This window comes from Eulemur rufifrons, chromosome 6 (genome assembly GCF_041146395.1).
Source record: "Eulemur rufifrons isolate Redbay chromosome 6, OSU_ERuf_1, whole genome shotgun sequence".
NCBI lineage: Eukaryota > Metazoa > Chordata > Mammalia > Primates > Lemuridae > Eulemur > Eulemur rufifrons.
In genome coordinates, this window is record NC_090988.1 from 45491763 (window position 1) to 45505874 (window position 14112).

The following is a 14112-nucleotide window of genomic DNA, read 5'->3' on the forward strand; positions in this document are numbered from 1 at the left end:
GGTGTGTATACGTAACAAAAACCCCACCAATTCTGTATAATGTAGGAACAAGTCTCTGTCAATAATAGTATCATTTCTTTCAAGGTCATACAATAGAGTAAATCTGACTAGGCAGGCCAACTTTTTTTTCCAACCATTGGATATGAACAGAAGACTACTTTCTATCAATAATGTGCTTTAAAAATCTCTTATTTTATATTGTCTTCCATGCAATCTTACTACTGTAAATTTGTCCTGGTAAGAAAGTGTCAATACCTGGAAAACAAAGTAAACTTAGCCCAGGAGAATTCCAGCAGGCATGCTAAAGCCCTCATTCAAAATGAACTGAATTAATCACAAACTGTAAAAATACTGCTTGAAAGTTATTTCAATATGCATTTTAAAATGTATGCAGAACAAATGCGAAAGAATACCAATGGCTAAGTATACATTTAGGTAACTAAGAATGTATTTGGAAGGCAAGTAGCAAGTTTGCTGTGTTGACATTAATATCAACCAACTGTGTTTGGAGTGACTGGAAAGGGTAAAAAGTAGGAAGAGAGGGCAGGGCGAAAAAGAGAACAGCAGGCTGTAAAAGCATGGAGAATTTAATTTTCTTATTTAACTCAGGCTAAGGAATAACAAAGGTTACTCTTTGTCAAAGAATAGTCTAAACAATCAGCTCTGCAGTTACTTTAAAGCATATCAGGGCTCAACAGTTCTAAAATGTAGCAGAGATCCATGAAACACAATTGTACAATCCTTCACCAGCGTTAAAGCAAAAACCAAAAAACAGGGGTTGAGGAGGATGACTGAGATATTTCTCTGGATCCTAGAAGAGCTAAAACCAGTTTTGGATTTAAATTGCAAATTTCATCCCCAAAAGACTCTCATCCCATTTCCCTAGAAAATCGGGTTTTAGAGTACATTAAAAACTTCTTTCCAGTATATATAATAAACTAAGTTCTGAAAACCTTCCTCAAACCCTAAAAACATTAAAAAATGGTTAAGTTATCTGCATACAACATAAAATTCAGAACTACAACAGACTTACCGGTTGAGACGCCTGAATATTTCCTACTGTTATTGGAGCAGGTAAATTGCCACCAAAGTTTCCAAATTGAGAACTCTGAAGATTTTTTTCATCAAAATAGTGTCCAGAAGCTCGGTTAAGGGGATTTGAAAAACTCTGGCTTCCAGGACCATGTGGTCCATTAAAATTTGGTCCTTGAGGTGAATCAAATATTTGTTCGTGTCTTTGGAACTGCAGTCCTTGGGACGGGGCATTAAAAGCATTGCCAGGAGGATCATTATATGGACCAGTCTGATTGAAAGATGCTGATTCAAGCCTTTGTGAAGGATGATTGTCAAATCTTGTGCCTTGAAGACCAAGTGGAATATCAAACCTTGATGCCTGCTGGTGCTGTGGACCATCAAATCTTTGAGGTACACCATCAAATCTTGGTTGAACCTGCTGTCCAGGTGGTCCATCAAACCTCTGTGGGCCTGGCTGACCAGGAGTTCTTTCAAATCTAGGACCTGGCTGACCATGTAATCCATCAAATCTTGGCAAGAGTGATGGCTGACCTGGCTGCCCATCAAACCGTAAGGCATGACAACCTTCAAATCTTGGACCACCCTGACCCAGAGGCCCTTCAATTCTCAGGCCACTTCCTGGTACAGAAGGACCCTCAAACCTCATTCCACCTCCTTGTTGGACTAAAGGTCCTTCAAACCTGATCCCAACCCCTGGTTGACCATGTGGACCCTCAAACCTAAGGTTCCCACCAAGTTGATTATGTTGTCCTTCAAATCTCAGACCCGCTACTGACTGACCATGGGGGCCCTCAAACCTCATTCCAACTCCTTGCTGTAACAAAGGGCCCTCAAATCTGATCCCTCCTCCTGGCTGACCATGAGGTCCATCAAACCTAATTGCAGCCCCTGATGGACCATGACCTCCCTCAAATCTAAGTCCACCTACAGGCTGACCTCGGGGATTATCAAATCTAAGTCCACCCACAGGCTGACCATGAGGTCCCTCAAATCTTAGACCACCTACAGGTTGACCACGATGTCCCTCAAATCTGAGACCACCCACAGGCTGGCCCCCTGGTCCCTCAAATCGCAAACCACCTGCAGATCCCTCAAACCTAAGACCAGGGGAACCTTCAAACCGAAAACCACCTCCTCCAGCTTGACCAATTGGCCCCTCAAACCGCAGAGGTGTCCCTACTGGTCCTGGAGGACCTTCAAATCTCAAAGGACACCCACCTCCTAGCTGACCTTGTGGTCCTTCAAATCTCAAAGGGCCTCCTCCCCCCATTTGTCCTGGTGACCCATCAAACCGAAGAGAACCTGGTGTGGGAGGTCCATCAATTCTAGGGCTTAATTTATTAGGTCCTTCAAAAATCATCTTGGTTGGACCATCTCTTGTTACCGATGGCCTAGCAGGTCCATCAAATAATGGTCTGTCTTCAGCCAAAGCCGTAAGTCGCTGATTTGTATCAAGACCAGCAAATCTTGTTGCTGGGCTATCTACAAAAGGTTTATCTGAATCTTCATATCGAGGTCGCTTAAGTGGAAAGCGATCATTGAATGGAGATCTCTGCTCTTCTCGTACACCTTTTAAAAAGAAAAAAAATTATTTCCACTAAATCCAAATTTATATCAAACTATCTCAAAATCTTCTTTCTATATTCATACAAATGTTTATCCAAAGATATATATAACAACCTCACTATATTAGAGGGGCAGGAAGAGACAGACAACATCAAGCAGCAGATAAAAGGATATCCTCTAGAGTCAGACAAACCTGGGTTAAAAAAAAAAAACCCATCCTGTCAACTTAGTAATTGACTTTGAGAGCAAGTTATTTAACCTCTCTAGTTATATTTCCTATCTGTAAAATGGGGATAATATACATTTCATTGGGTTGTTGTGAAGATTAAATCAAGTTACATATAAAAGAACCTAGTGAAGTACCTGACACACAACTAGCCTTAACATATTAGCTCCCTTCCCTTCCATTTCCTTAGATGGAAAAAACATAAAAGTAAACGGGGAAAAAAAAAACAGTAGTAGTCTGAACAGTCATAAGAATCCATCCCCACTTAGCTTGTTCATTTTCCCTTCACTGCTGTGTGATTCAATAGGCATAATCTGATTTAACTTTTTCTACCTTTAGCAGAGACTTGCTCGTCATGTCTTCTCCGGCCCTCATGGGGTGAAAGATTCTCAGCATAAGTACGACTCCCAGATATAGGAGAAAGACGTCTTGCTCTTTCACTAAATTGTTCTTTTCTGTCAAACTGTGCTCCACTATTCCTACTTGCATGTTTACTTTTGGATGGCTCACATTCTATTCCAGACAACAAGGCATCAGTCAAAGGGTAGTCAAAAATATCAGGATCTAAGAGATCAAGTCTTGGAAATGAATGCTGAACCTGTGTCCTTTTCAGTTTTGCTTTATGTTCATAGTAGGTTAATTCAGCATCAGATAAGAGAGGTTTCTTTTTTAATCCACCTTTATTTTCTTCTGTAGGACTATCCCGTACATTGCATCTATGTTTACCTTCTTGATACTGAAATATCTGTCGAATTTGATGCACAACAACAAGGAATTCTTCCTGTGTAATTTCACCAGATGCTAAACGTTCACTCGTCTGCATAGGGGTGATAAAAGGAAATTAAACATTTTAAATATAAAAAGTATTTATAAAAAAATTAAACAAAAGAGAATAATGACTACATGGGATTAATCACAGTAACTACCTTTTGAAGTAATTCTCTTTTGCTTGCAAGAGTTAACTCTTTAGGAATCTGAAGATTGGCATCTACACTTAATCGATGCTGCTGCTGCTTGGGGGCTCGAGGTGACAAAATTCCTTTAGTGCTTGACCAGCTTTCCCTATGCCTTAGATGAGGAGATTTACTATGTTCATCACCCTGTTGTAAACTGAAACCATAAAAGCAGTATGTTAATTTAAAGTGTTTTTCAAAAAATACTCAGGACCATATTTAAGGAACCTTTTCAAAGGATATGGCTAAAATGGGTACATGTAACCAAAAAAAGCAATTAAATGATTAAGAACACAAGATACGAAAGCAGGAAAAACATATGAATTTTGATCATGTCCTAGACTGTAGCCTTAGGTAGACTGATTATTTAAACTTTCTAAACTTCAGCTTCCTTATCTGTAAAATAGGAATAATAATGGTATTTAACCCACAGGGTTATAAGAATTAAATGGAAAAAATAAAGTACTAATTAATAGCACCCAATAAACATTTCCCAATTTTAAAATGAACAGTATTTTAAAATGTTATTATTCTACTTGACTGAAAATGTTAACATCATACCTTTTATTTTCTTCCCAACCAGATTTCCATCTTTTGGTAGACTTGGAACTTTGCCAATTTTCTATATTCTCCTTTGGTTCAGTGCCTGACTTTGTAGAATGCTGATTTGCAGTTTCTTGTGGTCGTTCCTCTTCAGTCTTTTTCATTCTCCTTGGATCTCGAACATCCTGTTTAGTACTTCGCTTAGCATTTCTGTCTTCCCTGGAAGGTGGTGTAAAGTCTTCCATATGTGACTGCTTAATTCCTGATTGGCGAATCTTTCCAGCTTTGGGTGTCGAAGTTGGAGACATACTCCTTTGCCTTCTTTTGGGTGACCGCCTATCTCTTCTCTTTGGGGAATGTATAATTGGTGACCGAGACTTGGGTGATCGAGATCTTGATCGCTTTCTAGTACTCGATCTCCCTGGTTTTGTCCCCTGTTTTTCTGATTCTTCTGTTATTGTATCCTGTTTTTGTACAATGCCATTTATTATTTTATTTCTACTTCCAACCAGTCTGTGTTCAGATGATTTCATGTGCTCATCTTTATCTTTTTTTTCTGCAGTTTTTCTCTTCTCTTTTACATCATCATCTTTGCCATCAGTCTTATCTTGAAGATGTTTTTTTAATCTTGGATCTCTTTTGTTCATATCAGACAACCTCATACTTTCAGTTTCTTGATTTTTCAAGTCTTTTGTGTGAGATAATTTGTTTTTCAAAGGTGATGGTGATTTAGATTTAGATTTAGATTTAGAATCTAACTGGTCAAGTTCTTTCTTGGTTATTTTTTCACCTGATTTATTTTTTTCCTGCTTAGATGAATTTAGTTTTTCAGAGGGTATAGTTTTACTTGTCTTAATATCAGATTGGTTCGATGTGTTCATTAGGAATTCTTTCCTGTGACTTTGATCTTTTCCATGAGAATGTTGGCTTATCCTATTAAGACGGGGATCCCGGTTAGTCCCTTTCAAATCCTGAATTTGTAACGATGGACCTGGACGGGTTTTCTCAGGTTGCACAGGAACCTGATGGGGGGCTTTAACTGCCATAGGGGGAATCTGTGAAACATGTAATTTGGATGGTGCAGATGCAGGACCTAAGTTGGATGTCTCCTGCTGAACACTAAGAGAAACTGCCTGAAATACAAACAATTTTTATGTTAATACTGTAAAACATGCAGATTATTTGTCAAGAAACTTAAACAACTTAAGAATATAATGCTTGATTCAAAAAATCTATTTACTCAACATGGTATTTACATTATATTTCTAATGTATAAACTGAGATTACAATGAAAAGAGGAGAAAGTCCATATACTTAAGCAGCCCATTATTTCCTACTAGTCCTTTACTTTGAGGTTTTATAATATAATCTCCAGATAGAATGAAAAAAAGTAAAATTTCCCTCTTCTTTATTAGTCAGGATTCTGAGCCAGACTGCTGCTAAGAAATTGCAAAATCACACTACACTCCAGCTGCCTAAAAGTCAAAGAGTCATTCCAGATAAATAAATTCTAAGTAATAAAATTTAGTTTCTCCAAAAATGGTACTGTTAATGAACTTATAAAATTCTGCTTTCCTGTATCTCTTCTCTCAAACTCAGATTCTAAGTAAGATAACTAAGTAGACGGTCATTCATGCATAGAAATATATAATCTTCCTGGCCTCCTTAATTTTGTGATGGCCTTTCTTTTGTAGACTTTTAGGAACCTGATTTTCTGTTCATGAAGCATAAGCTCATAAAACATTAAAGGCTATGCAAAAATATTTACCACAACACACCTACCATATTGAAACTGAAATATGAAGTACACATAACGTAATAGTGAAACAAAATTAAGATGCTACCTTATAAGATAGCAATCTAATAGAAAATTATTTGGAAGAAATAATACACAGCTTCCAATCAAGTGAATTTACAGTAAGGACATAAAAATATGGTCTAATTCATATACCATAATTTTCAAATAAATAAAAGTGGAAAAGAATACACTATTAATAAAAGTAACATGTTAATACAATTCAAACACAAAATAATTACTTCCCTATTGGAAGACAGGTTTAAAATATTTAAAATACCAATCTCCCCCACTTACCAGTTGTGCCTTAGCTTGCTCTAGCTCAAGCTCAAGCTTTTTCTGCTGAAGTTCTAACAACTGTTTTTGTTTTGCCAGTAACTGTTGCCGTATTAGTTGTTCTTGGGTAAGATTCTTTTGTATATCAGGAACAATTGGAGGAGTGGAGATGCTAGGGGAACTGACCACTGTGCCAGGTGTTGAAGGCTCCTCAGGCTGTAAGAAAAAATACTTTGTTAAGAAAAAGGTATCATAGCTAAAAAGGAAGCTAAGGGGTAACTAAAAGTTTTCAAGTTAACTCTTAATACTATCCATATTCTTAAATATCACACAGAAAACTTTCCAGGAATTTAAAACCCAAAATAAATGTTACATGATACCTAAACAAGGCGAATATATTTTTAAGTAAGAATCTTAAATATATAATACTATTATTTTTTTTTTTTCAAACTGAACTGATTCAACACAGGGTGTTCCATTTTTGCTTTCTGGAAAGTTCAAAATTTGATAAATGTATTCATTATATGCCATTCATGTTAAAACTTACCGATTTATTTAAAAATTTAGGATTCACATGGATGCTAGATGTATTCACATTGGGGGGCAGAGGTTTAATAGGCCAAGCAGGATCTAACGAATTGACTCTGACATCCAGGGCATAAAGTTTCTTCAAAGGGAATATTTCATCCCATGTGGAACGTAACTTAAATAAACTTTTTCTAGTATTTTCATCCACCTAGAACAACAGAACAATTCTATGGCTTGTTAAGTTACTATAGAATGTTTTATATATTAAAAGTATAAAGGTACATAAATCCCTGCTCTTTATATAGAGCATAAAGAACATACAGAACTATACTACCCATTGGCAAATATATATAACAGTAATAATTTATTAAAGGTGCACTTGGTTTGCACGTTTAAAGTTAATAAAAAAATTTCTCCTTCAAAAACAATTAGAATTATTAAAGTCATTATCACCTAGCCTTCATGCAAGCAATCAACTAGGCAAGTCTTTATATGTACAAACTGTTTCCACATTTTAGGGCTTGGTATAATATTCCTAATGTTACCCTTACTCTGGACGAAACATAAAACTAGAAAATGGTTTACCAGATGGCTTAAATTTTTAAAATTACTTACATGGTAGTACAAAGTTAACATTAAGACAACACTATCTCACTAACCAATCTTCCGCAATACAATAGGTTAGTACCTATGAACAGGCTATTTGTAATGTAGAAAGCACCTTAATAATTAAAATTCACAAAATCTTAACTACTGATAAGCTTTAGTTTTATATGATGTATCAGCTCATATTTGTGATGGGCATAACAATTTTTATAAAATTAGCCATCAGAGAAACCTAGTACTTGAGAGCACTTAGATTTTTAACTAGGACTTAACTATATTCAAAAGTCTTTAGATAATATATTTACCACAAGGTCATTTCTATCAACTGTAGTGTTAATGCACAGTTAGATGCAGTAAAGGTATGCTACCAAACAACCCAAATGAATCTGAACATACTGAAACCAAAACCAAGAGGTTAAAGCTTCTCCTTAAACTATGGCCTCAGGTACGCAGTATTCAGCAACTGTCTATGATACACTATTAGTTAACAAGCTTTTTAATGCCATCTGAAATACAGCTTTCCAAACTTCTTCTATATATACTATTTCTTTTAAAAACTTTAAAAAATTACTCGAGTAACAACTACACATTTTTTGTCCTAACAGGTAAAATCTAATAACAGTTGTTCCAAAGAAAAATCACAATTTTACAAATCTGACAACTGACACAACAGGTGCTCATCTACTAAAATATAAGAACTACCAATCATTTGTTAGGAAACAATCTTTAAACCTAAGTATCTTGTAAGTGCCCTTTTGCTAAGTGTGAAAGATAAAGCCTGACAGAGAATTACCTCAGCAAATCCCTTGTCTTCAACATAATACTGTATTAACCAAATTACCATGACACAATGTTATGGAAGGAATGTACAGTCTCTAGACATAGAAACTAACAAGCCTTTCTTCTGAACCCTAAGGGGGAAAGAAGTATTCCAAAATACCCGAAAGCAATTCACTGGTCCAGCATTCACACATACCTACAACATTCACATAAAACATACTTGAACAAGGTAACAAAAGAGGAAACATTGCCAGGAGGAAGAGTTGGGGGGACACACAGAAGTTTCAGGAATCAATCACAAGTTGAGACACACTAAAGGACTGCTTTTTTTTCCAGATAGGAATAGTTAACATCCTAACACCAGAAATTTAAACAATGAAATCTGAAGTACTCTTGATATTTCATCTTTTTGCCCATTTTCTACTGATGAAATAGATCTTCAATCAAATAAACAAACTTAATTTAAAAAAACCACAATTCTAAAAGCAAACTCATCTATTCTTAAATAGATAATGTAAATCCCTAGAGTCTGTTTTTAAAATCTAACATAAAACATTAACTTTAGCCACTTTTTTTGAAATGGTACTTAACGATCAATGTCCAAGGGAATTAAACATTTTACCACCCAAGAAAACCCAACACAAAGCAAGTATTTATTTAATCAGGAACACATTTAAGAAAAAAATTCAAATGTTTCTAAATGCATATATACCTTTTCAAACACACAAATAAATGTTGCAACTAGATTTTTAGTAAAGGCAGTGAGATACTCTCTTCCAACGTTTTTCACGATAGAATCCATAAGGTACATAACAGGAAGCTTCTCTGAGGAAGGAGCCTGAAGTAATAAAAAGAAACTGAGAAGTTTAGTATAATGAATTGCCACCAAAGAATTACCTTTAATAGTGAGTTTTTAGACCTACAATACAGACCTCTATTTTTGTTGGTACTAAATACTTTTGAATTGATATTAACCTTTATGAAATCTAAATGTTCAATCAAGTTCTCATCTCTTACAATGATCTTCAATTGAGCATACAAAAGCTCAGAATTACCAGGATGAAAAACTGTAATCTCTAGTACATTCCCTTAACACTCAGTGGAATTTCAAGTTCATGTGGTAAAAAGATCCGTGTTGTGACAAAAAGGGGAGGCAAGAGAAAATTATTTTTTGTAATCCAATTGTCAGCTTTGGGATCCACATTAACTTACAATGGTGTTCCTTGACTCAATGAAGTAGTTTTTAGACCTCTGGTTAAAGACCCTAATTTCCATAGGCATATTTTATATGTTAAAGTCTATGAAGCTTTGTTACCTGTAAAATCATTAGGATTACTTCTCTAAAATCCAAACGAACAAAGAAATTAAAAACACTTATGAAGTCAATGGCCAAACACTTTAAACTTGCACATGAGCATGCAGGAAGGTGCAAGTTTGTTACTGATACAAGAAAAACTGGATGGAGCAGCCGCTGAATCACGTAAACCAGGTTGAACTTGACTCTGGAAACCAGGATTTGTCCTGAAGATTTTCTTCACAGCATGGACTCTCCGTCGAAATATTTTTCCTCTGACACGCACAAACCAGGGGTTCTAAATTTGTGCAGAGCCAGTGTTGTGATGTTGATACAGGTGGCCCTTTCCAAAGTAAAAAAATGTTGCCCCGGTTCAACTGAAATGCCTGCCCATCACTGGCTTTTAGAAGGCACAGCAAGCTTCCAGAAAGCATCAGCAGGTTCACAGACTTGTTGAGGAACATTAAGACATACCATATAAACTTTTTTCTAATTCTGACTCCACAGGAGCACCCATGATTTTTAAAAAAACAAAAAATCTTAGGTTATCCCATTTACCCACCCCACGTGTATAGGAATCTTATCCCTGAATAACACTTACCCATAGCTACCTGTAGCTAGGGTAGGCTCACAGCTCTGGAGTACACAATGCCATCATAAAACCAACTGCCCATACAAGTGTGTGGAAACGCTCTTGCTTCTCATAACACCTTACAACCAAAAGTTGGCTAAGGAAACCTTTGAATAACTTAGTATGGAAATACTTCTTTTAAGGTACTAATAAAAGGGTTCACAAGGCCACTGCACGTGGGTAAACTACATTAAGTACCAACATGTCAAATGCTTTATTGCTGTGTCTTTACCTTACCATGTCATGTTTTACACCACTTTACTCATTATTGTACTTATGAACAGGCTCTCTTTTAACACCAAAATCTGTTCAGCAGGCTACTTTTTATTGTACAAGTGAAATCCTTATATGTAATACTCTTTTTCACTACTGCTGCCTCATGGGAGGAGTCAAATAAGGTGTGAATTTTAAAGTTTAGTTATGCTGAGATGCTAAAAAATGACATTCACCTCCAGAAACACAAAACCAAGCCAGTTTGCTACCACATGACAGAAAATCCCTCCCCTCACCCTCAATCCCAACCCAGATCAATAGTTCCCCCAAAGTGACTTTTACATCTTTTCCTCAATCTGGCTTTACAAAAATAACCAGGAAACGTGTGCCCCCAAAATTTCAGCTGTCTTTTACCAGCAAATAGTCCATCTATTTTCACCACTGTGCAGCGACACACAAACACGAGTTTTATGTGGTCATTATAGTCAGCATTTAGTTTTCAGTTCTCGAAGGTCTTCTGGATCCATTAAAAACCAGCAAGGAAACTGCTGAGTGACAACCTGAGCTGCTAAATATCAGGCACTGTGGAATATTAACACTCATAATACGAGGGAATTAGATTTTAAAAAATCAATGTTATTGCCTTAAAAATGCAAGTGCTTTTTAAAAAAAATGCATTAATGTCAAGTTTAGCCTTCAGCAAGGCAAAAACTAGTATTTCGAACATGTTTATGGTATCAATAAAAAGGATGTTGAGTATGAGGAATGTTTCCTTTTTAATCTCATACTTAAAAAAGAAAAATACCTGTTTTACATAGACATTCACAGGCAAAGGTGAATGAAGACATATTTTAGCTGTCAGGCTGAGCATGACAAACTTGTTGAGCCCTTAAAAAAAAAACCTTACTTTTTGTCCTCTTTAAATTAAGATATGAAAGGACCACCTGAAACCGTGTATCTTGTGAACAGATTTACCCAAAAGAGTGGATGGAACCTAAAGAAGAATGAACCCAAGTCACTTAAAGACTTTTGTTTAAAACACACAACCACGTAGATAAAAATAAGTCTTGGAAACAGATTCTACACCTTACAAAGGTAAATAAAAAAGACAAATACATATTTTATATGTTTTATTCACAAATTTTATAATACCAGTCACACATTTCAAAACCATTTATTAGAGTCAGACCACTCAGTTTTACACTAGACAGAAACCGTCTCTAAACATATTGGTGGTTGTTGTTAAAGTGGCCTTTTAAAAGGGGTTCACTCTGCTAAAAGGAGGCTCATCCTGATAATTGCAATCACTAACAACTAGAAAAAATTAAACCGTAAGTACAAGCTTGAAAAATTAACTTAATACGTAGTACTGGGAAGCTATTAAAATTCATTATAACTAAGTTTAACAGTAACTTTACTTAAATGACATTATCGCTCCCACATGAATCCACAGAAGAGGAGGACTACAGGGAAACATAAGGTGGCAGAGGACCACTTCTGTCAAGGGGTGAAGAAAAGCACGCCTTCACTATCAGGGAAGGGAGAAAAAAAGAGAAAAGGAAGAGGAGGAGGGACTGAACTTTTCAGAGAAACTACAAGTACTTGTTACCCACTGGGCCAGTTCTCCACCTACAGGTTGGATAAGATATCCTCCCCCACCCAAACCCCACCCTCACCCCCAAGTGCCCATATTTTGGGACAAATTAGACCCTCCGATAGGAGACTAAGAGTTTTATCTAGCCGCCCCCACCCCAAAATGGGGCTGACGGGTGTGAGCAGCTGCCTGGCTGGCAGGGAATGGATTCTCCTCTCTTCCCTTTCGCATCATGTGCTTTTCAGGCGCCATGTTGGGCTCCTAACAGGCGGCTGCTCCACTCGGGGCCAATTTCCTATTCCCACCCACCAACAGCTCGCTCCCAGGTCCCCCTTCACCTCCTTCCAACCCAGAGAGCACAATTACCGAAAAGGGTACTGGGGGAAAATAGGGAAAACCACTCCCCACCTTCCCAGGGGGTTAAAATGGTTTGTTTTAACTCTTACTTCCCCAAAGCACAAACTGCCTTTCAGTCCCCCCCACCCCAAGGAGCTCTATTCAAAGCCTGTGTGTGTCGGGATATACAATGCGGTGGCCTAAATACGGACTTGGTAAGCGGAAGTGGGACTCCACCCTTTATCCTCCCCACTCCCTCCCCGCCGGAGAGGCCCACACTCGAAGCCTGGGCCAAAGACCGAGCCTGAGTTGGAGGGGGAGGGTTGGAGAAGAGGAATATTGTCCCCCTTTGGATGGAAGCGAGACCTGGGATGAGGCTGACACTAAAATCAGGGAGTATTAGAAGAATAGGAGGCTGCGGGGTGTATAAAAACCTTGGCGGTTTGGGCCTCGATGAGAGAGACGATCTCCTTGGCGAAGGGCAGGTTCTCCTCGGCTAGAATGGTCAGCATATTGATGTGCGGTTTGCTATTGAAGGTCAGGTCTTCGAGCGATGACTGATAATCCCGACAGGCGTCCTCCCGGGCCCCCGCAGCACCGGCCTCGGCCGGCGTCTGCTCTGACATTGCGCCGCGGCCCCCCTCCGAGGTCCGCCGCAGCTGAAGCTGAAGCCGCTCTCGATACCCCGCCTCCCTTCTGACTCCTCTTCCTCTCCCCGGGTCTCTCGCGGCTCCGGCTTCACCACATGCTGACCGCGGAGGGGGGTTGGGGGACGACACAGGGGGAACCTCGGGTATGAAACGCCGCCGTCTCACGGGTGATCTCCGTCCACTTCCAGCCGCCACAGAAGCTTCTTTCTCCACACACACAAAATGGCGGCGGCAGTGGCGGCTCCAGCTCCGAAAATGTCTGTGTTCCCAACCGCTGCGTCGTGCGAAATGAGCTAGGGGAGGGGAAATGTGCGGTAAAGGGCGGGGCCGTTGATAAAACCAGGCGTGATTGGCTGTCCCGACAACGTCACAAGCCCCGCCTCTGGTCCTTCCGCAGGACGCCCTGGCACCGCCTTCTTCTCCGATCCGTACCCGGACTTTCGCAACACCTACTGCTCAGAGTTGGGGTGGAAAAGACGGACCTTCTCATTGGCAGATTCATAAGGGACTGTTCGGTCATTTGTAACCATAACAACCCATTCAGGGAAGCCAATAGGCCTGGGAAAGGCTGTTCCCAAGGCCCAACCCAACCACTTTAAGAAGAAACCTTCGTTGTCCCCTCTTTGTCCCGCCTTCGGCAGTTTCCCAGCCACTAAGCGGCTCTGTCAATCATCCTCCCTCCCGCCTGGCATGGTTGGCGCGGCAGACGGTGGTGGTTGGAGGGAGGGGGGACATTCGGGCAGCCGCACCCTCTCTCTGCTCTCGCCCGAGGTGCTGCCGAGAGCCTAGGCGGATCTGGCTGTCTCTCTAAAAACTAAAACCAGAGAGGGAGGCCCCGAATTTGCCCGGAACCTGGGGAAGAATCTCTAGAGAGTTGACTCCAGCACGCCGCCTCTCACACCCACAAAAACAACCTAGGCCAGCTTGCTTGAGTTGAATCCCCAGGAAAATGCCTTTATTTAGAGGCTGTGTGTGAAAGGCTTTACCCTAGGGGGTTGGAGGAGCTATTTAGGGACCCTACTCAAATCTCTAAGAAAGGTTTCTCACAACAGTTACACTCAGCCGAGAGTCTAATAGCTCCCCTCT

At 39.2% G+C, this 14112-nt stretch overlaps 1 protein-coding gene across 4 annotated transcripts in view; it reads right to left on the bottom strand.

Moving 5' to 3' along the window:
• Positions 1-13311, bottom strand: part of PCF11 (PCF11 cleavage and polyadenylation factor subunit) — a 24372-nt gene extending 11061 nt beyond the window's left edge. For 2 of the 4 annotated variants that reach the window (XM_069470977.1, XM_069470976.1), the window contains exons 1-8: positions 12811-13062; positions 9021-9146; positions 6942-7130; positions 6416-6610; positions 4342-5456; positions 3754-3937; positions 3554-3644; positions 1034-2604 (exon numbers count right to left, since the gene is read on the bottom strand). In XM_069470977.1, coding sequence (XP_069327078.1) covers positions 1034-2604; positions 3554-3644; positions 3754-3937; positions 4342-5456; positions 6416-6610; positions 6942-7130; positions 9021-9146; positions 12811-13002 — 3663 coding nt within the window. In that variant the 5' untranslated portion in view covers positions 13003-13062. Of the gene's footprint in view, positions 1-1033; positions 2605-3160; positions 3645-3753; positions 3938-4341; positions 5457-6415; positions 6611-6941; positions 7131-9020; positions 9147-12810 lie in introns of all 4 variants that reach the window. The other 2 variants (XM_069470974.1, XM_069470975.1) reach the window with 2 other exon arrangements.
• Between the last annotated feature and the right edge of the window lie 801 nt (positions 13312-14112).